At 50.4% G+C, this 27,158-nt stretch overlaps 2 protein-coding genes across 5 annotated transcripts in view; one reads left to right on the top strand and one right to left on the bottom strand.

Moving 5' to 3' along the window:
- Positions 1–2,133: 2,133 nt before the first annotated feature.
- Positions 2,134–24,514, bottom strand: ARRDC5 (arrestin domain containing 5). 3 transcript variants are annotated; one of them, XM_015095879.4, is made up of 5 exons: positions 24,020–24,514; positions 22,178–22,381; positions 17,064–17,537; positions 15,130–15,338; positions 2,134–4,159 (listed from the first exon to the last, which is right to left on the bottom strand). In XM_015095879.4, the coding sequence occupies exons 3-5, from the start codon at positions 17,389–17,391 to the stop codon at positions 3,623–3,625; spliced, it is 1,074 nt and encodes a 357-aa protein (XP_014951365.1). In that variant the 5' UTR covers positions 17,392–17,537; positions 22,178–22,381; positions 24,020–24,514; the 3' UTR covers positions 2,134–3,622. The 3 variants fall into 3 exon arrangements, 1 of the variants encoding a protein (XP_014951365.1); XR_009600824.1 differs by lacking the exons at positions 2,134–4,159; positions 15,130–15,338; positions 17,064–17,537 and adding an exon at positions 9,875–10,471; XR_006059883.2 differs by lacking the exons at positions 2,134–4,159; positions 15,130–15,338; positions 17,064–17,537 and adding an exon at positions 9,875–10,407.
- Positions 20,850–27,158, top strand: part of UHRF1 (ubiquitin like with PHD and ring finger domains 1) — a 35,558-nt gene continuing 29,249 nt past the window's right edge. Inside the window, exons 1-2 of one of the 2 annotated variants that reach the window (XM_027969835.2) lie at positions 20,850–20,977; positions 22,287–22,453. In XM_027969835.2, coding sequence (XP_027825636.1) covers positions 22,301–22,453 — 153 coding nt within the window. In that variant the 5' untranslated portion in view covers positions 20,850–20,977; positions 22,287–22,300. Of the gene's footprint in view, positions 20,978–21,481; positions 21,630–22,286; positions 22,454–27,158 lie in introns of those variants that run through there. The other variant, XM_027969834.3, reaches the window with a different exon arrangement.

The raw sequence follows: 27,158 nt of genomic DNA, 5'->3' as shown, positions 1-27,158 counted from the left end.
TAAATCCTAAAACTCATAACTGACATCCAGCCAGCACTTGCTGTGTTCTAGAAGTTCTCCTAAAGGGGTGCACGTACTGGCCCTTTTAATCTTCTCCAAACTCTAGAGGTGAACACTATTGTTCCTCCCATTTTACAGATGGGGAAACTGAGGCCCAGAGAGGAGAATTCCCTTGTCCCAAATAGAATGAAGTAAGCATAGTGTGGGCTTCCCAGTTGGCACTAGTGGTAAGTAACCCAACTGCCAGTGCAAGAGACATAAGAGGTATGGATTCGATCCTCGGGTTGGGAAGATCCCCTGGAGCAGGGAATGACAACCAACTCCAGTATTCTTGCCTGGAGAATCCGCATGGACAGTGGAGCTTGGTGGGCTACAGTGCATGGGGTTGCAAAAAATTGGACACAACTGGAGTGACTTAGCACACAGACATGCAAGGATAATACAGTGAGATGGAAAAGAATCTGAGCCCCTGTCCCCCAATTCACTGGCACCCTCCTCCAGCCTGATGAAACCCCAGCTGTGAAGGGCACTCACCAGCTATCTTATGATCCATCTCTGGCCTTCTTAAAACGCTTCATCCCGCCATCCAGGATGAGTGGAGTCCCGAAGGCTGTTATTATATATTAACAACAACTTGTTATATATTTAACTACCACTTGGGGATTGGCACAGTGCAGGGGGCCCTGAGGAGGACTCTGCTGTGGTACCCCAACCTTAATTTCCCCCACACATGGGATGAAGCTGGGCAAAGGCCTTTGCTGTGGTCAGGACCAAATGGAGGAAGAGACTGCAATGGGGGAACCCAGTGGAGGGCAAGAGGCATGACTGGAAGGCTTCCTGGAGAAGGCATTGGCTCTGTAGGTTTGAAGAACACAGTCTTTCTGGACCTAGTTCTGGGGATGTGGGGATGGCCCAGACCTGGCCTTCAGAGCCTCAAGGATGCTCAGGTCAGGGCCAAGGACACGAAGGCAAGCAAGATCATCCCACTCATCCCTAAAATAAGCCTTTTTGAATTTGGGGGAAGCCAGCAGCTGGCTGAAGGATGCCACCCCAGACTTGGATCCATTTAACTAATGCAAAGGGTAGATCACATACCCGGATCAGCAGGGTAGATCAGTAGATCACATCCCCATCCTGACCCAGCAGTGACCCCCCTCCCCCTCAGGGAGCCAGTACCGCCACTCAGGCTCTTTTGGAGACTGCTTATAAAGTGCCTTAAGGGACTTCCCTAGTAGTCCAGTGGCTAAGACTCCACGCTCCCAATGCAGGGGTTCTGGGTTCAGTCCCTGGTCAGGGAACTAGATCCTACACGCTGTAACTAAGAGCTCACGTGCTGCAGCTGGGACCTGGAGCAGCCAAACGAGCAAATTTTTATTTTTTTTAAGTGTATGAAAGTGAGAGCTCTCCCATGAAAAATATTTGCAAAGACAAAATCAGAAAAGAACGAAATCTGTGCATTCTATCTCTACTGCTGCTCCTCAAAAGAGTTAGATCTAAAACAGCATCTCCGAACGAGTTGCCGCAGGCCAGCCATTCAAGTGTCTAAGCCTCCTGTCTGCTGACTGAGGGCCTGCGGCAAGGGTGGGGCAGGTGTGGGTATTTCCTAGCCTGTGGGTGCTCAGGGAGAAATATTTCAGAGTCCTTAGCCCAGAAGAAGCAGTCTGGCCCATTCCTTCATTCCTGACTGCTTGGGACCCGGCCTGTGCTTTGGGGACCCGACAGAGCAGTGCTTGTGCCCAGTCACTAAGTCATCTCCAACTCTTTGCGAGCCCGTGGACTGCAGCCTGGCAGGCTCCTCTGTCCACGGGATTTCCCAGGCAAGGGTACTGGAGTGGGTTACCATTTCCTCCTCCAAGGGGATCTTCCCGACCCAGGGATCGAACCTGACTTTTACGTCTCTGGAGGGTTCTTTACCACTAGCACCATCAGACGTTTAAGGATTTTCATGGCCTGATTTGTGTGCGGAGTCTTTTAGTTGCTTGGGGAATCCCATCCCAGATGAAATTCAGGATGCTCAGTTAAACTGGCATATCAGATACACGACGAGCGTTCACAAATGATTTTTAAAAAGCATCAGGAGACCCCAAATATGGTGGGGACCATACTTACGCTAAAACAATTATTCCTCTGAAATTCAAGTTTAATTAACCCAGGTGTCCTGGATTTTTATTCTCAGGAAGAGCAGAATGTGAGGGACCAGGTTAGGAGTCACGAGACCCAGGGGCAGGTGGCCCAGGTGAAGGATGGGAGCCAGGTGGAGGCAGAGGGGAGAGAAATAGGGGGTCCCGGGGGTATGGATGTGAGAGTTGGACTGTGAAGAAAGCTGAGCGCCGAAGAATTGATGCTTTTCAACTGTGGTGTTGGAGAAGACTCTTGAGAGTCCCTTGGACTGCAAGAAGATCCAACCAATCCATTCTAAAGATCAGCCGTGGGTGTTCTTTGGAAGGAATGATGCTAAAGCTGAAACTCCAGTACTTTGGCCATCTCATGCAAAGAGTTGACTCATTGGAAAAGACTCTGATGCTGGGAGGGATTGGGGGCAGTAGGAAAAGGGGATGACAGTGGATGGGATGGCTGGATGGCATCACCAACTCGATGGACGTGAGTTTGAGTGAGCTCCAGGAGTTGGTGATGGACAGGGAGGCCTGGCGTGCTGCGATTCATGGGGTCGCAGAGTCGGACATGACTGAGCGACTAAACTGAACTGAACTGAACAGGGGGCAGGTTGGAGAAGTGCCTCTGTGGTTTAGTGATGGATGAGATGTGGGTGGATGAACCTGGAAGACTTGGGCTTTTACCCTGAGTGATGTGGGGGATCCCCAGGGGAGCAGCTGCGAGGAGAGGAGGGATGTGACATGGGTAAGAGGCTCACAGACCCAGCCTATGGACTCAGCAACCATCTGTCCCCAGGCATGGCCCCAGCCTGGGTCTCTGTCCCATGGCACTGCTGACCTTTGGAGCTGGGTCATCCACTATGGGCTTCCGTTGGGCTCAGAGGGAAAAGAATGTGCCTGCAAACCTGGGGAGACCCGGGTTTGATCCCTGGGTTGAGAAGATCCTCTGGAGAAGGGAAAGGCAATCCACCCCAGTATTCTTACCTGGAAGATTTCATGGGCAGAGGAGCCTCGTGGGCTACAGTTCATGGGATTGCAAAGAGTTGGACACGACTGAGTGACTACGCACATCCTCCGTGGGGGCTGTTCTGGGCACTGTGGAGCAGCATCCCTGGCCCCCACCCAGTGAATGCCAGGAGCACACGCTGCTCCTTTCAGTTGGGACAACCTATACAACCAGACTTTGCCAATATCCTATGGAGGGCAGGGTCACTCCCAGTGGGGGATCCCTTATCTAGGTAGTGTAAGAGTAAGCAAGGAGATGGGCCTGGGGTGCCAACCAGGGCGAGTCCTGGAAGGTTTTGTCAGGCTGGAAGGCTCTGGCCTCTCCTGTCATTTACAGATCTTTCTTGGGATGGGAGAAGTGGATGCCTGCACAGCTGGAGCTTGGGGAGGTTTGGGTCACATGCTGCCCACAGGCACACTCATCCAAAGGCCATTTGTGCGAGGTGAAGGAAAGATCTACCTTAGAGTCTGATAAAACTTTTAATATTTAGACGTTTGGGCATTTAATTCTGTTGATCCGGGCTCACGGGTAACACCGCCCTGGTCCGGCAGCCCGCAGCGGTCTGGTTTGAGTCCACAGGGTTGCTGGTGATAATGATGGGCACCTTGGCCTTGACACTGGTCAGGGACCAGGGCAGGTGGACGGTGCTGACCAGCTCGTACTGGGTGTTCATGATCTCGCTGTCCTGTGAACCGCTACCGCTCACGGACAGCACGGGCGGGAGGTGGAAAGTGCTGACGATCTTGGTTGTGTTGAAGGCCGTGATGTGGGTGTTGGCCTCCTGCCTGAGCAGCTCACTGCTATCCACCCTGGAGCGGCGCTCTGCGTTGGGCGTGAAGCCCTCATAGTGTACGTGAGCATAGAGGGCGAAGATGACCGTCTTAATGCACTTGCTGGTCTGGTTGTTGACTTCCGTGGTGAAAATGACCCTCTCCCCCGGCGTGAAGGTATTCTTTTCCATCTGGACCTGCAGGCAGATGGTGCCCTGGCTGCAGCAGCTGTAAGACACCTTCTTCTCAGCCTCCACCAACAGAGGGTTCTAGAAGAAGTGGGGGCGGGGAGCGACAACTGTGAGGGATTGAGGCCACAGGTCTGTTTGCTCACTTAACAGTCCACCTGGTCTCGAGCCTTTGGGACTCTCCAAAGCCCTTTGAACCCTCCTACGTTGTTGGTGGAAATGTTACCTGGTGCAGCCACTATGGGAAAAACAGTATGGAGGTTCCTCAGAGAGCTAAAAATAGGATATGAACTAGCAATCCCACTCCTGGGACTATACCGGGACAAAACTCTAATTCAAGAAGATACATGCGCCTCTGCGTTCATAGCAACACTGTTTACAACAGCCAAAACGTGTAAACAACCTAGATGTCCGTGGATCGATGGACGGACAAGGAAGATGTGGAACATACCACGGAATATTACTCAGCCCCAAAAAAGGATGAAATGAAGGCCATTTGCAGCGATAAGCACGCAGTTAGAGATTACCATGCTAAGTAGAGGAAGTCAGAAAGAGGAAGACAAACACCAAGTGATATCACTTATATGTGGAATCCAAAATACAGCACAATCGAACCTATCTACAAAACAGAAACAGACCCATAGGTACAGAAAGCAGACCTGTGGTCGCCAAGGGGGAGGGGGAGGAATGGATTGGGAGTTTGAGGTTGGTAGATAAAAACTATTAAATTTAGAGTGGATAAACAACAAGGTCCTAATGTATAGAACAGGCAATATATTCAATATCCTGTGATAAACCATACTGGAAAAGAACATTTGAAGAAAGAATGTATGTATGTGTATGGACTTCCCTGGAGGCTCAGCAGTGAAGAATTCACCTGCCAGTGGACGAGATGGGGTTTTGATCCCTGGGTCAGGAAGGTCCCCTGGAGAAGGAAATATCAACCCACTCCAGTATTGTTGCCAGGGAAATAGTCCATGGGGTGGCAAAGAGACGGACATGACTTCATGACTAAACAACAGTATGTCTGTATAACTGAGTCACTTTGCTGTCCAGCGGAAATTGGCACACGTTGTAAATCAACTATACTGTACTTCAATTTAGAAAAATAAACGATCAAAGCCCTTTTCCATTCTGAGTGTCAATTTCCTTATTTGTAACATAAACCTAAGAAATTCACAAGACCTTGGTTTTATCTCTACATCCGTAACTCACTTTGTTGTGTGACCTTGAACCAGTACCTGGACTTCTCTCAACCCTAGTTTTCCGGAAGACAGGGAATATCTTATAGTCAATAGCCCAAGACCTAAGGCTTACCCAAGTAGTTCAGACTTAAGGAAAAAATATTATGGGCTCTGTATCATGAAAACTGTAGAACTGAAATTATGTAACATGTTTAAACAAAAACTTCAAAATGCTGTCTTTATATCAACTGGTTAGCTGCTGGATTGCAAATAAATTCACATATACATGATATTTAATGTGCGGCTTGGGTAACATTTCACTCTTTCTTAGGGCCTCCCTGGTGGCTCAGATGGTAAAGAATCCAGCTACAAGAGACCCAGGTTCAATCCTTGGGTTGGGAAGATCCCGTGGGGGAGGAAACAGCAACTCACTCCAGTACTCTTGCCTGGAGAATTCTATGGACAGAGGAGCCTGGTGGGCTACTGTTCATGGGGTCCAAAAGAGTGGAACATGGCTGAGCGGACGAACACTTTGGGTAACACTTTACTTTTTATTAGTGGATACTACTTAAAAAGATTTGAGGGAATTCCCTGGCAGTCCAATGGCTAGGACTCAGGACTTTTACTGCCGGGCCCAGGTTCCATCCCTGGTCAGGGAACTAAGATCTTGCAAGCCTTGCAGTGTGACAAAAACTTTTTTTAATTAAAAATAAATAAAATTTAAAAGATTTGATGTGATGTGGGGTGTGCTTACAATGAGTTACTCTCCAGTTCTGCTGGCTTCCTGTGTCTTCTTCTAGACGGACTCGATACTTTTATAAATATGTGTGTATGCATGCGTGTGTTGGAGAAGGCAATGGCACCCCACTCCAGTACTCTTGCCTGGAAAATCCCATGGACGGAGGAGCCTGGTAGGCTGCAGTCCATGGGTCGCTACGAGTCTGACAAGACTGAGCGACTTCACTTTCACTTTTACTTTTATGCATTGGAGAAGGAAATGGCAACCTACTCCAGTGTTCTTGCCTGGAGAATCCCAGGGACGGGGGAGCCTGGTGGGCTGCCGTCTCTGGGGTCACACAGAGTCGGATACGACTGAAGTGACTTAGCAGCAGCAGCAGCAGCACGCATGCGTGTTTGTGTGTCTGTGTGGCCTTTGTTATTCTCATGCAGATGTTTGCATTGTTTAGAAATACATTTATTTGTGGTTGGATTATACAATACTGTTTTACATATTTGAATGCTTTGTATAAATCAATCCTCATGTGTTTTCCAGCAACTTGCCTTCCTAGCTTAACATTCTGTGTTTTGAAAGGCATTCACGTTGGTGGCTGTCATTCTGATTCATTCATTTTCACAGCGGCGGTGAAGTATGCTGCGAAATAGCTTATTCACCCAACCCCCTCCATGATGGACATTTATATTGTTGTTATGTCTTTGATATCATAAAAGAGCTAGAAGGAGCGTGGTGAAGACCCTTCTTGGGCTTCCATACCAGAAAGAGTTGCTCTGTGCTGTGCTTAGTTGCTCACTCATGTTCAACTCTTGGCAACCCCTTGGACTGCAGCCCGCCAGGCTCCTCTGTCCATGGGATTCTCCAGGCAGGAATACTGGAGTGGGTTGCCATGCCCTCCTCTAGGGGATCTTCAAAAACCAGAGATCAAACTCAGATCTTCCACATTGCAGGTGGATTCCTTACCATCTGAGCCAGCAGGGAAGCCCAAGAATACTTGAGAAGATAGCCTATCCCTTCTCCAGGGAATCTCCCTGACCCAGGAGTTGAGACGATATACAGATGGCCAATAGGCACAGGAAAAAATGCTCAATGTTGCTGATCATCAGAGAAATGCAACTCACAGTCACAGTCAGATACCACTTCACACCCGTCAGAATGGCCATCATCAAAAAGTCTACAAATAACAAACATTGATGGGGATGTGGAGAAAAGGAACTCTTGTACATTGTTGGTGGGAATGTAGATTGGTGCAGCCACTATAGAGAACAGTATGGAGGTTCCTCAAAAAACTAACAATAGCGCTACCAGATGATCCAGTCATTTCCACTCCTGGGTATATATCCAGAGAAAACAAAAACTCCCCTGGTGGTGCAACAGTTGAGATTCTATGCTTTCACTGCAGGGGATGTGGGTTCGATCCCTGGCCAGGGAACTAAGGTCTCACACAGCACATGGTGCAGCTGAAAAAAATGTTGATTGGACCCTCTGAACTGATTTTTGTGTTATTTCTTGTCTACTTATGCTATGCTATCGTTTTGTTTTATATAAAACAAAAATGTTGTAAGCCATCAAATTAATTTTTTCTGGTACATTCTCTCCTATTTTACTTATTTAATACTATTATGTTCAGTCCTACACATTGATTTTATAAAAACAAAGTTTGTTGCAACCCAGCAAATTTTATATTTTCTTACCCCTTCTCTTCTTTCATTTAAAAAAATAAATGGCAGCCCAACAAATGGATTTTTTCTGATATTTTCTATTCTGCTTATTTTATTATACTGTTTCCCAGTGTATTGTTTTCTTTTTTTAATGTTTTTTTAATTAGAGGACAACTGCTTTACAATATTGTGATGGTTTTTGTCACACATCAACATGAATCAGCATTAGCTATACATATGTCCACCTCTTCTTGAGCTCTGCTCCGACCTCCCTCCCCCTCTCACCCCTCTGGATTGTCACAGAGCCCTGACTTTGGGTTCCCTGCCTCATGCATTAAACCTCACAATGGCTATCTATTTTCCATATGGTTATGTATTTTGGAAGAGGGTGTTTGCTATGACCAGTGCGTTCTCTTGGCAAAATCTATTAGCGTTTGCCCTGCTCAAGAGTCGGACATGACTGAGTGACTGAACTGAATTGAATGTATTTTGTGGGTTGCAAACGTTGTTGTTTTAATATAAAATAGGAAAATAGTACCCTTTAGTACTGTTTTCAGAAAATAACATTTGCAACCTACAAAGTTGGTATTTTTTAAAAAACACATTTTTTATTTTGGGCTTGCCTGCTCTTTCATTTTGTAGAAATATGCCCTGCAACTTGCTAAATGGATTTCATACCCCACTAAAGGATCATGACCGAAGGACCGTGTTCTAGATCCAATACCCTTTATCTCAGAGACCTCAGGCTGACCCCTGACCCCTTCAGCCTCACCTCCTGCCCTCTGCCTCTGGCCCCTGCCTATCTTCAGACTTCCCATGCTTTCTCTCCTCTTGGAAGGCTAATTGCAGGCCATTTCATTCTAAGCTCCTCCAGTCTTATTCGAAAATTCGTTGCATGCGTTAGGACCCTACAGGCGTGAAAGGACTGGCTGCCCTAACTCAAGACCAAGCCAGCAGTTCTGTCCTGGTCCTGAAGGAGGTGCCAAGAGACATCAGCGGTGGCCAAGGGGAGATTCCCCTGCCAGGCCAGGTAGGGTGGCCCAAGAGCCCAGAATTCCAAGAATGTTAGGTTACAAACTCAACACTGATCTTCCAAACCTGGGAGTTTTTTCTGATCTCCCTCTTTCTTTGGCATATGTGAAACTTTCGGGGGATTCATTCATTCAAGGAGTATCATTTTATCAACTTGGTGCCAAGTTCAAGGAAAACCCACAGCAGTGGAGACCAGTCCAGTCCCTGCTCTGATTGGAAAGATGGATATAAACATGGCACATTTTTTTTTAATGGTACATTTTTTAAGTTCCTTTTTTTTTTTTTTTAAATGAGGACCATTTTTAGAGGTTTATTGAATTTGTTACAGTACTGCTTCTGTTTAATGTTTCCTCCCGCCGGCTGCAAGACATGTGGGATTTTAGCTTCCCAACCAGGGATCGAACCTGCACCCCCTGCTTTGGAAGGCGAAGTCTCAACCATCAGACCGCCAGGGAAGTCCTTTAATGGTAGGTTTCTGATTGAGATAAGTTATGAGGCTATGGCAAAGGGCTAAGGTAAAGGAGACTCCCTCAGACTTGATGGTTAGGAGAGAGATGTCTTGGGGACAAGTGCTGTACCCAACGGGACTGCTTGTTCCAAGACAATGGGTCATGTCTTTCAAAATTCTAAAGGTACACAGAGAGGGTGTAGAAAAATCGAGAAAATCGAAACGCTCGTACATGGCTGGTGGGAATGTAAAATGGAGCGGCTACTGTGGAAAAGAGTCTGATTGCTCCTCAAAAGGTAAGATGTAGAATTACCATATGCCCCAGCAATTCCACCCCTAGATGGCTACCTGAGAGAAAGGAAAATACATCCACATGAAAACGTGGACACCTATGTTAGCAGTAGCATGGTCCCTAATAGCCAAGACATGGAAACAACCCGATGTCCATCAAGTGATGAAGAGATACATAGAAAGTGGTTCATCCATGCTGTAGAAAGACAATTCACCCTTAAAAAGGAAGAAAGCACCGACACACACACACTACAATGTGGATGAACTTTAAAAAAGAAATTTTTCAGCTGTACCCCATGGCAGGTGGGAGCTTAGTTCCCTGACCAAGGACTGAACCCATACCCGCTGCACTGGAAGGTGGAATTGTAACCGCTGGACCCCCAGGGAAGTCTCTGGATGAACCTTGAAAACACTATGTTCAAATAAGCCAGGCACAAAAAGGCCACATAGTGTCTGATTCCATTTATTAAAACAGGAAGTGTCCAGAACGGACAAATCCCCCCAGAGACAGAGAGTGAATGTAGTGGTGGCCTAGGGAGGGAAAGGGAGGTTTGAGGGGAACAGGTAAGGGATGCAAGACTTCCTTGATTGTTGTTCAGGCCCTCAGTCGTGTCTGACTCTTTGCAACGCCATAGACTGCTGCACACCAGGCTTCCCTATGCTTCACTATCTTCCAGATCTTGCTCAAACTCATGTCCATTGAGTCGGTGATGCCATAACCATCTCATCTTCTATCGACCCCTTCTCCTCCTGCCTTCAGTCTTTCCCAGCATCAGGGTGTTTTCCAAAGAGTCAGCTCTTCGCATCAGGTGACCCAAGTATTGGAGCTTCAGCTTCAACATCAGTCCTTCCAGTGAATATCCAGGGTTGGTTTCCTTTAGGATTGACTGGTTTGATCTCCTTGCTGTCCGAGAGACTCTCGCGTCTTCTCCAGCACCACAGTTTGAAAGCATCGGTTCTTCAGCGGTCAGCCTTCTTCTCTATGGGGGGGGAGGGGAGGCATTAAAGTGTTCTGACACTGACAGTGGTGACGGCTGTACAATTCTGTGAATGCATGAAAAGCCGCGGAGTTGGACATTTTAAAGGGAAGAATAATAAGGTACGTGTATTGTATCTCAATCAAGATGTTAAAAAAAAAAAAAGTGGAAGGAGAAAAATTTTGCTTCTCTCCACCGCTCCCCCCGCCTCCCCCCTCTCCCCTCCCAGGAGGCAGCCAGCAGCAGTCTGTTGCCAGTTTCTCTGGTCTCTGGAAAGAGACAGTTTGTTACACCTGCAAGGAAGTTCTGTGCATTTCTTATTTTTACCACCAACGGTGCAGGCTAGACACGCTGTTCTGAACTTTGCTTTGTGCGTCCAACCCAGAGATGAGGAGGTGCTGATACCGAGAGCTGCCTCATTCTTTCATCTCTGGCTGTGTCTTGCTCTCTCTCTCTCTTTGCTCTGTCTATAGAGTTGACCTTTGACTGTGAACTGTTACTTAATTCCCTCTGCAACAAACATTTAAGTGGTTACCAGTTTCTGGCCTCCCAGGCAATGCATGGAAAGGTCCTATCACACCAAGGAAATGACAGTGGTAGGAGAATTTTCTAGAAGGGAAATGAAATGGCTGGGGCAAAGTACGTGTTTCTTTTCCTTTGGATAGATGTGGCTAAATTGCCTTCTGTGGGGGTTGTGGCAGTTCGTCCGGCCATCACTGAAGCAGGTGACTGAAGATGTAGTTTCCGAGCAAAGATTTAAAGGAGGAAGGGGAGGGATTGGAAGATCCTGTCACAGGGTTTTGGGCAGTGGGCACACAACATGCAAAGGATGTTGTGTTGGAGGAACAGCGAGCAGGCCCACGTGGCTGGAGCAGAGTGAGAGGGGGAGAGAGGGAGGAGAGAGAAGGCAGGGAGGGGATGGGGCAGGTCGTGAAGGGCCTTGTGGGCCATGGGGAGGTCATGGGCTTTTACTCCCAGGGAGGTGGGAGCCCTGGAAGACAGAGGAGGCTCATCACCTGATTCTTTTCAGCTGGTGTGAGGAGGACAGACTGGGGGGGTCAGGTCTCTGCCCCTGCTTGGACCAGAGCAGTAGTAGCCTCTGCACTGGTCCACCAGCTCCTGCCCTCACCCTGCCCTCTCCAATTGGATTAAAATAGGAAGAAATGCAAAAAAAGCTAAAAGGCTGTCTGGGGAGGCCTTACAAATAGCTGTGGAAAGAAGAGAAGTGAAAAGCAAAGGAGAAAAGGAAAGATATCCCCATTTGAATGCAGAGTTCCAAAGAATAGCAGGGAGAGATAAGAAAGCCTTCCTCAGCGATCAGTGCAAAGAAATAGAGGAAAAAACAGAATGGGAAAGACTAGAGATCTCTTCAAGAAAATTAGAGATACCAAGGGAACATTTCATGCAAAAATGGGCTCGATAAAGGACAGAAATGGTACGGACCTAACATAAGCAGAAGATATTGAGAAGAGGTGGCAAGAATACACAGAAGAACTGTACAGAAAAGATCTTCATGACTAAGATAATCACAATGGTGTGATCACTCACCTAGAGCCAGACATCCTGGAATGTGAAGTCAAGTGGGCCTTAGAAAGCATCACTACGAACAAAGCTAGTGGAGGTGATGGGATTCCAGTTGAGCTATTTCAAATCCTGAAAGATGATGCTATAAAAGTGCTGCACTCAATATACCAGCAAATTTGGAAAACTCAGCAGTGGCCACAGGACTGGAAAAGGTCACTTTTCATTCCAATCCCAAAGAAAGGCAATGCCAAAGAATGCTCAAACTACCGCACAATTGCACTCATCTCACATGCTAGTAAAGTAATGCTCAAAATTCTCTAAGCCAGGCTTCAGCAATACGTGAACTGTGAACTCCCTGATGTTCAAGCTGGTTTTAGAAAAGGCAGAGGAACCAGAGATCAAATTGCCAACATTCACTGGATCATCAAAAAAGCAAGAGAGTTCCAGAAAAACATCTATTTCTGCTTTATTGACTATGCCAAAGCCTTTGACTGTGTGGATCACAATCAGCTGTGGAAAATTCTTCAAGAGATGGAAATACCAGACCACTGGACCTGCCTCTTGATAAATCTGTATGCAGGTCAGGAAGCAGCAGTTACAACTGGACATGGAACAACAGCCTGGTTCCAAATAGGAAAAGGAGTACATCAAGGCTGTATATTGTCACCCTGCTTATTTAATTTATGTGCAGAGTTCATCATGAGAAACACTGGACTGGAAGAAGCACGAGCTGGAATCAAGATTGCCGGGAGAAATATCAATCACCTCAGATATGCAGATGACACCACCCTTATGGCAGAAAGTGAAGAGGAACTAAAGAGCCTCTTGATGAAAGTGAAAGAGGAGAGTGAAAAAGTTGGCTTAAAGTCCAACATTCAGAAAATGGAGATCATGGCATCTGGTCCCATCACTTCATGGGAAATAGATGGGAAACAGTGGAAACAGTGTCAGACTTTATTTTGGGGGGCTCCAAAATCACTGCAGATGGTGATTGCAGCCATGAAATTAAAAGATGCTTACTCCTTGGAAGGAAAGTTATGACCAATCTAGACAACATATTCAAAAGCAGAGACATTACTTTGTCAACAAAGGCCCGTCTAGTCAAGGCCATGGTTTTTCCAGTGGTCATGTATGGATGTGAGAGTTGGACTGTGAAGAAAGCTGAGCACCGAAGAATTGATGCTTTTGAACTGTGGTGTTGGAGAAGACTCTTGAGAGTCCCTTGGACTGCAAGGAGATCCAACCAGTCCATTCTAAAGGAGATCAGTCCTGGGTGTTCATTGGAAGGACTGATGCTAAAGCTGAAACTCAATACTTTGGCCACCTCATTCGAAGAGTTGACTCATTGGAAAAGACTCTGATGCTGGGAGGGATTGGGGGCAGAAGGAGAAGGGGACGACAGAGGATGAGATGGCTGGATGGCATCACCAACTCTATGGACATGAGTTTGAGTGAACTCTGGGAGTTGGTGATGGACAGGGAGGCCCGGCGTGCTGCAGTTCATGGGGTCGCAGAAAGTTGGACATGACTGAGCAACTGAACTAAACTGAGTAGTTGAAAAAACACAATATTTTCATACTCTCAAAATATATATGCAATAACTCCCTTTGTTGCTGTAGTAGCGATTTGAGCTCTTCCCATGCACCAGGAGTCCTCTATGTGTACTCATAGTGCTGCGTGCTTCATGACCCTCACGATCGCAGAAAGTGTTGTTTTCATTATACCGCTCCTCATACAGATCAGGATAATCGAGGTTCTAGGAGGTGCTGTTAATTGCCCAAGGCCATTTGCTAATGAAGCATCTGGCAGCAGAGACTTCAATCCAGGTCTGGCCCCACACCAGCATTTTGCTCCAATTTCTGTTTTGTGCACCCTGCACTCTAGATTAGCTCTCAAGGGAGGACCAGAGTCTGCTCAAGGTCACCCAGAAAGCAGGCCTTGAGCTCAGATCTGCTCACCTCTGATCCACCCCTCTAAGCATCTACCTGCGCTGGAATCCTCCTCCTCTGAGGTTGGCCAGGCTAGAGATGATTCCCTGCTACGCAGATAAGACTGTGCCTGGGACTTTTCTGATGGGCCAGTGGTTAAGAATCTGTGCTTCCAATGCAGGGGACTAGGGTTCAACCCCTGGTTGGGGAACTAAGATCCCACTAAGATGCCTCACGGTCAGAAAAAGAGAAAACAAAACAGAAACAATATTATAACAAATTCAATAAAGAATTTTAAAACGGTTTACATAAAAAAAAATCCTAAAAATAAAAGGACTGATGGGGCATAAATATTTTAAGAGGCTTCCCCGGCCACCAGTGCCGAGCACCATTCCAGGCCCTGAAGCTACAGGAAGTCCACTGACTGCTGCTCCTGAGACCTAGGGGACAGGCACCCTCTCTGTGTCCAAGTGACAGATGAGGAAATAGCACAGAGAGGCCACATCACTTGCAGAGGGTTACACAGCAGGTAGGTGGGGACGCTGGGATTTTAACTTGGACCTTGAGAACTAAAATGCCGGCACTCTCAGCCACCATGCTCTGATGACAAAGGAGCCCCCAGGGAGGTGAAGTGACTTCAACGGAACTCTACCCTCCTTCACTTCCACCTCTGCACCTGGCCTCCAGAAGCCATACAGAAACCAAACCTCCTCTGCTCAGGTGACCGACGCTACCAGACCTTTCCTTCCCTGGTTGGAGGGGACCCCTTGCTGTGCTTCTTGGTAGGGAGAGGGTACCATCTCCATTATCCATTCCCAGAGAGTCACTGAGGATCTGGGACATTCAGTCAGGTGATCAGAGCTGGGCATCTGGTCACTCTTGACCTACCTACCCTGGGGTCAAGGACATTCGGGGGCCAGGTCCTTCTTTGTGAGGGGCACTGTGGGGTGTTGAACAGCTTCCCTGGCCCCCATCCCCTCGATGGCACTCATCCCCCTCCCCAGTTGCGATAACCACACATGTCATCAGACATCATTGCTCAGTGTCCCCTGCAGCAACAGAATCACCTTGGTTGAGAGCCACTGGCTTAGTTCCCGCCCTGGTTTCTGATTCCCCGTTTTGCAAAACTCCTGAGTTGGAGGAGCGGCCAACACCTTCCCTTCTCTTTCTGGGTTGGGGCCTTCCCTGTCTCCTGGCCGCTCCTGCCCCATCCCCTATCCCTGGGGAATTTTAAGGCCAAGCCCTACCCCTGCTCCCGCTCGTTCCCCACTACCTGCAATGATTTTTCTGCGTGGAAAATCGAGGAAGTGCCTTGAACCATCAAGTATATTTTCTTCTTGGCTAGAATGTGCTCCCGACCCATGCAGGATGCCTGCATGAAGTAAAAGATGTTGCCGATTTTGCTGGTGAAGGTGGAAGGGAGCCTGGGAGGTAAGTTGAAATGGAAGTCAAAGGTGTGGCTGCCTGCACTTAACCAATTATCTGAAAGCAAAACACACCAATGCCATCAGAAGGTTCTAGAATCTTCTTCCCTCCTTCTCTTTCTTTATTGTTTTGGCAGTTAGCTTTTTCTGAATCTGGCCTCTCTGTCCCTGAGCTAGCTCTTGAGTTTTAGGGATCGAAAAAGCCAAGGCTCATAAATATTAGACCTCAGTTGGGCTGGAGATGGAAGCTCTGGGGGGGTGGTGGTCACCCCAAACTACCCACCGGGACTTGCTCACCCCTGCTCTGGGCCTGGGAACCTGGAGGTCTGGCCTGCAGGTTCGATCACGCATTTATTCAACAAACACATCTTGGGGCCCGAGGCAGGCAAATCTCCCTGCCCTGGCAGAGGCTGGCCTTCACTGCACAGCATACAGCAGATTGACTGACCAAGTGATGGTGGTGGACCAGGGAGGGACTCATACTGCCCTCTCGTCTCTGTGACCTCCCTGTTTTATTTTTTCTTACATTTCTCCCAAACCCTCTTGTGAGTGTGTCTTCCCCGTCTGAAGTCAACCCCAGGGATGCCAGGGACCTTTCTTGTTTTCTTTGCTGCTGCTTTCCTGGTACCTGGCATGGTTGTTGTGCACAGTAGGTGCTTAATACATGTTTGCTTGTGGCGTAAATGAATTGAGGCTGATGCTCCTGAGGGGAAACGATGCTTCCCTTGGAAATGGAGAAGGGTGGTACTTGATGCTGTGGGGGTTGAGGAGCTGAAGAATTGTTTTGGTTGAAAGAACTAACACCTATTCAGCACTTACTATATAACCCCTGCTATTCTGAGACTGAGACATGCCATTAAATCAAGTCCTCAAGACAACTCAATGGCAACCCACTCCAGTATTCTTGCCTGGAGAATCCCATGGACAGAGGAACCTGGCGGGCTACAGTCCACACGGTCACAAAGAGTAGGACACGACTGAGTGACTTCACTTTTTTTCTTTCTTTCAAGACAACTCAGGAGGCAGGACTTCTGTTCCCATTTTCCAGATGGGTTAACTGAGACAGAGAGAGGCTGCCTGATTGTTGAGTATTAAGGTCCAGCAGTATCTGCAGGGGTTTCCCTGGTGGCTCAGATGGTAAAGAATCTGCCTGTAATGCGGGAGACCGGGGTTCGATCCCTGGGTCAGGAAGATCCCCTGGAGAAGGGAATGGCTACCCACTCCAGTATTCTTGCCTTGGAAATCCCATGGACAGAGGAGCCTAGTGGGCTAAAGTCCATGGGATCACAAAGAGTTGGACAAGACTAAGCAACTAATGTGCAAACAACATCTGGGTATCTGCAAGTCAGGGACCCCTTCCATCACTAGATCTGAGCTCCATAGTCTTTTGGTGACCTTCCCCAGCGACCCTATCTAAAATTTTTAAAAAAAAATCTGAAATGAAACTTTGTTCAACCAAGCATTGGTCAAGCGTTCTGATTGACTGTGGCCTACCCAGAAACACTCATTTTGGAAAGGACCTATAGTTCCCTGGCAGCCCAGGCTCCCTGAAGTCTGTCCAGACTTTAGATCTGAATCTGGCAGAGCTGGGGGCTCATCAGTGCTTCCCTCGAGGATCTCTTCTAATCCTCTCCCTTCTTTCTCTTTCCCTGTGATCACAGGAGCCAGGCCTCTGCCCATTTCTCATATCTCTGGGGGTTTGTTGATTGACTGACAGATGTGTTTATCTTCCAGACCCTGGTTTCCTATTCTGGCTAACAGTGGCAGTCATACTGGTCCTTACCCTGCACTGGGAATGTCTTTGTCTTGTGCACATAGTCAGCCTTGTTGTTGCAAATAACTTCTCTGCTATAATCGCGGGACGCCCCAGTTTCTTCATTCCACTCCACGTAACCTCTTCCCACGAGCTCCACCTTCACGATGGGGTCCACCAGGGTGCTGTTCAGAGTTAGGATCACCTGTCCTTCGATGGTGCAGCCGGCCAGGTAGACTGCATCCTTGGGCAGCACTAATTCGATCGACTTCACCACAGACATGGGGGGTTGGGGTGACGGAGAAACATCCTTCCCCCTCCCCCATGTCACAGAGATCCTCGGCCGCAGTGAGGTCATCTGTCTGTGACATCAGCCAGCCAGGGTTCCGGGAAGGGGTTCCCAGTGGCCAGGATTGGTGGGGGCAAGGTTGTTGGGGGTGGGCGGCAGTTTGACAGTCCCAAAGGCCTCACTGGTTGATGAAATGGCAGCCTGACCTCTTTTTTCTAGGAAATAACAAATAAGAAAACCACAAGATAGCAATATTCCTGGCAGACAGGGAGCACCTGTCATCTTGCCAGATGTCTGGGGCCTGGGTGGGAAGAAATCTCCCAGGATCTCTGGTGAGACGTGCATCATCAGCTTCATTTACAGATGGAGAGGGGATGAGCCCAGGGGTATCTTTTGCCCCGTTGGATGGCCCCCAGCTGCGGCACATGCACCCCCCTCAGGGTTCACACATGGATGCTGGGTCCTATGCAAATAATCATTTTCACTTTTTTTTTTTGCTATACCGTGCAGTTTGTGGGATCTCAGTTCCCTGCCCAGGGATTGAACCTGTGACCTCAGCAGTGACAGTGTGGAGTCTTATCCACTGGACTGCCAGGAAAGTCCCAATCATTTTCTTTTTAATAGCTCTCTATTTCTATTAATGTGTATTAGAAGGAAAATGATAGCGATATCTAGAACATGGGATTTGCTGTGTCTTGGAGGTGGTATCCACGTGATCATGGATACCATCACAAAGCACCAGCTCCCTACACAACTGGTGCCTGTCCTTCCTTCCTGCTTCTCCACTGCCAAGAAGTCCCTCTAGAGTGGGACTTGGTTTGCTGGACCCAGGGCCTGGTGCAGAAAAGGGAGGGCAGTTAAAGTCTGTTCAATGACTTAATGATTGTCAAGTGCATATCATTTTGCAAAAGGGAAACTGAAGCCATTTGCATCCTCATGGTGCCTGATCTGTATGTAGGCTGGTGCCTTAGTAGGAGGGACAGAAAAACAGAAGAAGCTTTAGGAAGTGTCTGTTCTCCAGGCTCTGGCAGGCCTCATGACTATGTCATATCTTGCTGTATTTGATGTGATGTCTTTTGCAGACATCAACATTTTGCTTTTCCAACTGATTGGTAAGCTTCTTTTAAAGACGCTTGGCATAGTTTCTTGTTCATGATTGTTAATTAACCCAAGCAACCCCTCTGACTTTCTTGAAATGAGTAGAGAGATTGGGTGGGGCCCAGCATCACCACTGCTCAAGGTCTTTTCTGCAGGGAAAACCAGACACCTCTTTCTGTATTGCTTAACTTCAGATATCCAAAGAGGCTGGATTGTGTGCCCTGCACCAAATGTACACAGGGAATATAGGGTCTATTTCTTTTTCAGCCATGCTGAATTTTGACAGCAGGCACAAAGAGAGGCTATGCTCTTGCCAGGAATGGGCTGGGTTCTTGGCAGAGATGTTGTCAGTATGGAAGACCTCACCTGCCACACAACGTTGGGGAGGCCTGGCTACCTGCTCACGTCTACAACATGGTTGCCACGTAGCTGATGGCTTAGTTTTGATAAACGCATTCAGCTGTGTTGGTGAAATCCTGAAAGTGAGGGAAAATTAATAGGAGCATCTTGACTTTGTGATTGGAGTGTATTCCTATGGCTGCTGTAACAAATGTCCACAAATTCCATGCTTTCAAACAAGACAACTGAGTTCTCTTACAGTTCGGGAGGTCCGAAGCATGAAATGGAGCTAAAGTCAAGGTGTTGGCAGGATTACGTTCTAGAATTCTAGGAAAGAATTTGTCCCTTGTCTTTTCCAGTTTCTAGAGGTTTCCCATATCCTTTGCCTTTTGCTATCATCGTTCCATCCTCTGTTCCCATTCTCACTTCTCTGACTTGATCCTCTCGCCACTCTTTTTCATTTACTAGGCCCCTCATGATGGCTTCCCTGGTGGCTCAGCCGGTAAAGCGTCTGCCTGCAATGCGGGAGACCTGGCTTCAATCCCTGGGTCAGGAAGATCCCCTGGAGAAACGACAACCCACTCCAGTATTCTTGCCTTGAAAATCCCACGGGTGGAGGAGCCTGGTAGGTTACAGACCACGGGGTCACAAAGAGTCGGACATGACTGAGTGACTTCACGTTCGTTCTCATGATGACACTGGGCCAGCCCAGATAATCTAGGATAATCTCCCCATCTGACAATCTTTAGTTTAATCCCATCTGCTGAGTCCCTTTTTGCCATGGAAGGTATGATATTCACAGACCCCAGGGATTAAGATGCGGACATCTTTGGGGGCCGTTCGTCTGTCTACCGCTGGGAGAAGTAAAAGCAGAAATACCAGAGCCAAGATAGAAGGAACTCCGTGTGTGGCCAGAGAAACCCTGTGAAAACACACATCGGAGCGTGTCGGTTTTTAGCTCACAGCCCTCCCACTCTATCCACTGCTCTCCAGAGAAAGACCAAAGTCCTCCTGGTGGCCTGTGAGGTCTTACATGACACCCCTCTGACCTCATCCGCTCCCGCCCGCCCGCCCTTTCACTGCATCTGCCCAGCTCTCTGTCCATTTCTAAGCCTTTTCCGGCCTCTGCATTTGCTCTTTCCGCCTGGATCCGTCTGTCCTCGGGGTTTCTCATCTCAGATCTCAGCTCAAATGTCATGTGCCCAGAGAGGCCCACCTCTCCACCTCAACCAGAGTGCCTCCTCTCCCCGCCCTCCCACATGGCTGCTGGTCACTCTCCAGCTCTTGTTCTGTCTTCATGGTAGTGTGGTATCTGAAATGATTTGCTTTATTGATTCATTTCTTGCTGGTCTCCCCAGATAAGAATTTAACCTCTCGGAGACCACCAACAGGGTGGGCCTTGCCCACTTTTGGGCCCCCAGCTCTGAACACCCTGTTCAGGCATTTTGTAGGTGCCCAGAATGGGTCACTGTGTGCCCGGCAGGACTGGTCAGAGCAGAGCAGGCAGGGCGAAGGGGGGAGGGCAGCCCTGCCCGCCTGGACAGCCAGGAGAAGGCGGGAAAAGGAGGCGGGAAAAACCAGCAAACAAGCCCTGCGGGTGGGTAGGGTGGGGAGCGCTGGAGGGCCTTGGCGCAAGGAAACGGAGCTGGGGCGACCAGGCCCGTCATCGGGGTGCAGGAGGTCTCTTGGGAGATACCCCCAAATTCTCCTGCATAATTTACAGATTCCAGTCTTCCTGCCCAACTGGTCAGTGCATGCCTGGTAAGAGGGGCTGAAGGACAGACTTAGGAGGTCAGGGGTGTCTACCCTGGGGGTGATCCCTAGGGTTCATGGAGAGCACCCATGATGAGGGGGCCCACGTCCCGCCACCGGCCCCGTTGCACGCTGGGCGAGCCCAGCAGAGCGCGCAGGGCTGGGCGGGGCCGTGGCCCGCTGGGCAGGGGGGGGGTGGACAGAGGCGGGGGCGCCCCCCACCCCCTTTCTCGCTTCCCGCCATTGAGGCGGCCAATCACCAGGCAGGCGCCCGCCCCCGGCGCGGCCTCCTGTGGCCCCGCAACTCCCAAACGCCAAGTTTTCGCGGGAAAAAAATCAGAGCAGCTGGCAGCGCAGCGGGCAGTGGTGGCCGTCCGGGCGCTCGGGATCGCACGCACGTCTGCGCAGGGTCCTGGCCACACACGCGGCTCCTCTGCCATCCTCAGAAGGGCCAGAGCGCAAGCAGGCGAGTGGATCGTGAGCGGTCAGGCCGTTTGGGGTGTCAGCCCGGGCCAAGGCGCGGACGGGGGGAGGCGGGCCGGACTCGGCGCACCCGGCGCCTTGACTTTGCAAAACTTTCCGGGACGCTCTGCCAGCACGGGAGTACATTTCCCCCGCGCCAGGGCTACCCTACACGCGGTCTCCGGCTTTGCCCACCACCCTGCCGACCCTTAGAAGTCGCCCCGGAAGCCCAGACTCTGGCAGGGGCGAGCGGAACATCCTAGGCGCCCCGCGGGGGTCGCGCCGGCTCGGTGGGGGAGGGCCCGGCGAGCCGCGGGGGAGGATGTCAGGCTCCGCGCCTGCGCGCGGGGCGCCCCGCGATTCAATTGTCGCGCCCGAGCCCGATTTCGCGCGCCCTTAGTTCTCCAGGCGCGTATGGGCCAATGAGGAGCGAACAGGGCGGGGCGGCCGACCGCGGTGGAGCCAATCAGTGAGGCGGCTCAAGTGAAGGGGGCGGGACCTGGCGCGCGGGCCCTTTGGCCGTCCCGGCGGTGGGGGTGGGCGTGGGCTCGCTGGCGTGGCCCGCGCTGGCGAGCGAGAGAACAAGAGGGGCTCCGGGGCCGTGCGTCGGGGTCCGGGAAACGCGGGCTGGAGCTCCGAGCGGTCGTGGGGCAGAAGTGAGTAGCGCTGCCCGCGCGGGGTGGCCGGGACGGGGCGGCCGGTTGCCATGGCCACAGCGGGGCCCGCCGCGTCGCGCAAGCGCGCGCGCGCGGGGTTGGGGTGCGGTGGGGGTCCGCGGGCACCCGGAGTCCCGGGCTCCCGGGTCTCGAGTGGGTTCCTTCCCCTTCGGTCCCACTTAGTTGAGTTCCCTGGGACTTCGTAAGTTCCAACCCGAGCGGGACTTCTGGGTTTCCCTCTCGCGTCAGTGTTCATCCAAGGAATGAATGAATGAATGAATGAACAAGCTCGGCCCTTTGACTGTGTGCCCTTTTCCTTTAAATCCTGGTATGTGGTTTTTTTTTTTTTTTTTTTCCCCTGTGAAAGGCAGGGTTCGTTGACTGAGTAGCCCAAGGTGTCTTTTACTCTCCCCTAATTTCCCGTCCCTCCTTAATCCTCCACCAGTGCTGCTCATTAATGCATTATCTCTTAATTCAGGGCCTGGGGCCTGGGCCAGCTGTGGCAGGCTATAGGGAATAAGGGGCTGGGAGGGCATTCCGAGAGTTACCTGGTGTCCACCGTCTGGACAATAGCAAGGATGACCCGAATATGGCACGGCCATGGTGGTGGTATTGACGGCAGAACTGACCAGGGGTCTCGCTCCCTTATCCTCGCAGCACCAGCAGGCACCATGTGGATCCAGGTTCGCACCATGGATGGAAAGGTGGCCCACACCGTGGACTCCTTGTCTAGGCTGACCAAGGTGGAGGAGCTGAGAAAGAAGATCCAGGAGCTATTCCACGTGGAGCCAGGCCTGCAGAGGCTTTTCTACCGGGGCAAGCAGGTAAACTCGCTCTGCAGGCTGCCCGCCTGCCTGCCCAGCACCTTTGTTCTTGCCTCATCCAGGCAGGGCACACACACTCCACCCCCCCCACCCCCCTCGTCCGGTCTGCTTCTCCACAGAAACCTCCAGTGCCTGAGCGAGGAACAAAGGCTCGACTCCTAGACTGACACTCCAGGCGGGCAGCCGGGCACTCAAATCTGTTGCGTTTGGAGGTCTTTTAAACTCCCAGCCCTCCCTTTTGTGGACGCTCCCCTCAAAATAATTTCTAGAAAAAAGAAGTTGGAGGTGGCCGTTGGAGGGCTGATGAATTTCAAGGAAGAGCCTAGAATCAATACTCAGACACCCGGACGGAAGAGACCAGATTTTTCTTTGAAACACACCCCAAAGGTCTACGGTCGGTTAGCACCTTACTATTTTCCGACCCCCATGGGGTTTTCTAGAAATTGGGATCAGCTTATTCAGAGTCAGAGACGGTGCTTGTTAATCAGGAATTTCCGCCACTCCTGGGCCTCCTCCCTGGCGGAGGCGGTGGGGCTGCCCCTGAATGGGGGTTTGTGCTTTGCGTGGGCTCAGCTGGCCCTGTTCCCTTTCTTCGAGATTCCCCACCACAGCCCCCTGTAGCCCTTGAAAATGCCCCCCACCCCTTGGCTTTATCAGCTGCCCACTTTGGAGATGCTTTCTCTAGTGACACCCCTGGGAGTTTTCATTCTTGGTGTCTTCAGAGGGGACCGCAGGCCAGGCTATGTTGGGGTGTCCCTGAGTGGGAGAAGATGGTCCCACGGAAAGTGTCCTTCCTGTCTGCTGGGGCCACCTTGGAAGGCGAGTGGCCTGTAGGGACCTCGGTGACCTCGGTATAGAGACTACCCAGGAATAAAAGTGTTCCTTTGGGCTCTGACTTTGTTGTTGTCATGTCTTAAACTGGATGCTGCCGCCATCTGGTGTTTAAATTGAAAAATAGATGCTGTCCGCCTGGCCAGGAGTTTTTTTTTTTTTTTTTTTTTTTTTAGGGGCTGGGAGGATCCTGCCTGTCTCCTGGAAATGAGACCTGATGATTAATTTCTTGGGCTCAAGGAGCCCTCTGAGACCTCTCGCCTCCTTCCTGTGGGAGATATGAGGACTCGAATGTCTTAACAATCTGAGTTAACGTGCCCCGCTTGGGGAAGGGAAGCTGGGGAACTTACTCACTGTGGTCATGTGCACTGTGCGGCTGGAGAAAAGGCAGGGCTGGGAGTGGCGCTTCCCTGGGATGCGGTCTCTGGGGAGCGGAGCCTCTTTGCTGCTACCTCCAACAGAGGCTCATTTTTGGGGACGTCCATACTAATTACAGTTTGCCCCCCAGTCTTTGTGTTCAGCAAAAGGTCCTTCTGCTGAATTTCTGAAGACCTCCCATGGGCACGGGCTAAACAGTTCGTGGCATCATGCAAAGGCAGATAGGATCGAATCCTTACATTGAAGGCAGTGACTATTTCTGAATGCCTGCTGTGGGCTTGGGCGCCATGCACTTTAATTTTTACATTCAAAAACATGCAGAGAAGTCGAAAGAGCCATGAACGCCTAAACACCTACCCGTGGCTTTTATCGCTGACATCACACAGCTGTCTTTGCCTCTGTCCGTCCACCAGCCCATCTTATTTTGGGAGATGCATTGCAGAGAAAGTTCCAGTTCATGTCACCAGTAGACCCTCCAGCCGGCCAGTCCTTAAGTACAGTGTTTGTTTGTAGCTCCTGTTTCTTCTGAGGAAATTTGCATACAGTGAGAAATACATCCTAAGCAGATGGTTTGGCATGTTGACCAATGCGTACATTCGTGTAACCAAACCCCTCTCTTCCTGCATGGGCAACATGGCAACTGATCCATACCAAAGTCTTGGTATTGCCTGTGTGAGTTTTAAAGCCTGATGATAAGCAGTGTACCTTTAATCCTTAGGTTTGTTTGTCTGTCTGTCTTCTCATAGTGCCGCTTTTGAAGATCTCAGAAGGTTCCTTGTTCCTGAGTAACCTCCTCTAACCGCTGTTCATCCCTTTCCCCATGCTCAACTGGGCCAATGCGTAGTCAGTTCTGTCTTCCGGGTGAGGAAGCCAGGCCTCAGAGTGATGCAATTTCCCCAGGGTTGCGCGACCAGGAAGTGGCCCGGTCTCAGGGAGGTGTGGACAGTGCCAGGCGAGTGGGGCACAAAGACACCTTGAAGCAAGTTAGGTCTGCAAACAGACTGGGCTAATCACCGTAGGAGGCCGTGCAGCCTCCAGCGGGTGTGAGAGAGCTGTTGTTTTAATAGAACGTTCTAGAGAGTGTCCGAGATTCCTTCCCTCCCCCGCTTTTTTTTAAAGAAACAGGGCGTTGCATGCAGTCCCAAGTCTGCGGTAAGGTCACTCGAGCCAATAAAGCAGAACCAAGCAGAGTCTGTCTTCAGGATATGGGAGGGTCCCGTGGCGAGCTAGCTTAGGCTGAATAGGTTGGCGGTTATGTCGTTTGATTGGCGGAAATGCAGAGAGCTGGATGGGGGAAGGGACCCCGGGCGGCTGGCCCAGCCTGGGCAAGGGTGAGAGGCGTCTGGTGCTTCTTTCTTTGTCTTTTTTTTTGGCTGCCCAGAAAAATCACAATAGCTGTCATTGATGGTGCTGCTAATGGTGCTCAGGCGCAATGCTTGGGCCTAATTGTCCCAAGTGCCTCACCAGTTTTTCTGGCCGGGGACAGTCTGTGCTGTGCAGTCAGATGCGGCTAACTGTGGGCTCACAACATGTACTTGGTGGGATTCAGTGAGGTCACGGATGCGCGGTGGGGGCTGAGCTTCCCTCCTGGTTCACAGTAAAGGGGCGATAAATCATTTAGTGCAGGACCTCCCCTTGGGCACTGCTGACGTCAGGGCCTGATCGTCCTCCATGGGGGATTCATCCCCCAGCAGTATGCGGAGTGGAGCAGCATCTCGGTCCCGCTCACTTGAAGCCAGGAGCACCCCCTTATCCCCCCCGAGTCATAAAGTCCACAGGGTCCCCAGACATTGCCAATTACCCCCTGGGGGCAAAGTTGCTCCCAGCTGAGACGAGAACTAATTATTTAATCGGTGATTTACTATAGGAGGGCTGTCTGAAGGATCAGGTGAAATGGCATCCTGGGAGTGGCCTTCTGAGGGTCACTCTTGTCGCAGTGCCCCGCCAGATGGCCCTGCCCTGCTGGGCCTTCTCTGAAGGTCTGCCCCTTTTCCCAAAGGACAGAGTCATGCGGTAAATTGGACAGCCCCTTGCTGAGACCTGTCCTTCTGGCTACAGGAGGGAAGGTCCCTTCCTTCCTTCTCCCTCTAACACCCTCCCCGCAGCTGGAGACACACCCTTCAGGTTGGGGTTTAGCAAACTCTGTTAAGGACCCAGTGGAAACCATTTGCGGCTGGGCAGTCTGTCCACTCACCTCTGCCATTGAAGCCAGGAATAGATCCAGAGCCCAAAGGAGTGGGCATGTCCTAATTTGAGTCCTGGTAGAACTTTATTTACCAAACGGTTAGTGGGAACTGTCCCGCTGGCTGAGGTGTGGCAGTTACATGCAGGCTTCCTCCCGGGGTGCAGATCCGGGTTGTGCTGTGGGATGTGCTGGACTGAGTACCCAGGGCGCGGTGGGTGCTGCAGGTGTCCCTCCAGGGCCTGGGTGTCACACTGTTTGGACTCAGCACCGCTTCCACCCCTCAAAGCAATGGAGGACCACAGAGAGCATTGTGGACGTGGATCATGTCTATCAGTTTTTGTCCTGTTAGAATTCGGAATTGGAGAAAAATTTGTTGTTATTCAGTTGCTCAGTCGTGTCCAACTCTGCAACCCCACGGAGCAAGAGAAAACACACATGTATGTTTCTTTAGGCATCGGAATGGTGGCGTCAGCCCACACTGCACAGGCTCCATGCCCCTGCAAGGTCGTGAGGCTGGCCAGTGACATCACAGTGTCTTGACAGGGTAGGTAGCCTGGGCCTCACAGACCCCCGAAATGGAAATGCCACTCCAGGGCATGACCTGGGCTGTGGCTGGCGGCGGGGGTGGTCATAGGGCAGAGTTCACTTGTCAGGACTGATTGGTGGACAGTCTGGGTCATGCCTGTACACCCACCTCTCCCCCGCATAGCGGGAAGCGTGTTCCTCTGCTATGGCCTGAATCATGCCTTTTCCTCCTTCCCCCATCTCTGTCTGTCCATCTGTCTGTCTGGCCTGAACCCCACGTTGCTGGGGAGGCCTGGAGTCTTAGATGGGACTGTGGGGGCTGGGAGGGACTACAGCTGCAGGAAGGGTCTTTATAGAGGCTCCTGGCCTCTTCCTGTTGGAGGTCCCTCTTGACCAGAGGTTCACACGCCGTGGTCTGGTTTATGACCTCTCCACCTCTCCCCAGTCCAGGAGAACCACCCCCTGCCAGACCCAGGGTCATGTATTTCCTGTGCTCTGAGCAGCACTCATACCTCAAAAGTGTCCCCCCAGTGCCCCAGGGGGACAGAAAGTGGGCAGCTCTGAATCTAGGCTTCTGGGAGGAAGCTCTGTTGTCAGATGGCCTCTGTGTTGATTTCATTTACTGCCATGTGCATGCCCAGAATTCCCCAAGTCCAGGAAGCTTCTGGTTTAAAAGAGGGATGTGATCTAAATGCCGCCGGCAGCTTGGCCTTTACACCTGAATGTGCCCCAGACCACGTGTCTTGTGTTTTACTACAAGCAGTTTAATCCCTGGTGGCTCAGTGG

Source organism: Ovis aries, chromosome 5 (genome assembly GCF_016772045.2).
Source record: "Ovis aries strain OAR_USU_Benz2616 breed Rambouillet chromosome 5, ARS-UI_Ramb_v3.0, whole genome shotgun sequence".
Taxonomy (NCBI): Eukaryota; Metazoa; Chordata; class Mammalia; order Artiodactyla; family Bovidae; genus Ovis; species Ovis aries.
This window is presented reverse-complemented; position numbering and strand designations above follow the sequence as displayed.

Coding starts and splice junctions, on each gene's coding strand:
- ARRDC5 (XM_015095879.4), bottom strand. CDS start 17,391: ATGACCTCACTGCGGCCGAGGATCTCTGTGACATGGGGGAGGGGGAAG. Junction 15,339..17,063: donor AAAGACATTCCCAGTGCAGG/GTAAGGACCAGT, acceptor TTTTGCTTTCAG/ATAATTGGTTAAGTGCAGGC. Junction 4,160..15,129: donor ACGCAGAAAAATCATTGCAG/GTAGTGGGGAAC, acceptor CACTTCTTCTAG/AACCCTCTGTTGGTGGAGGC.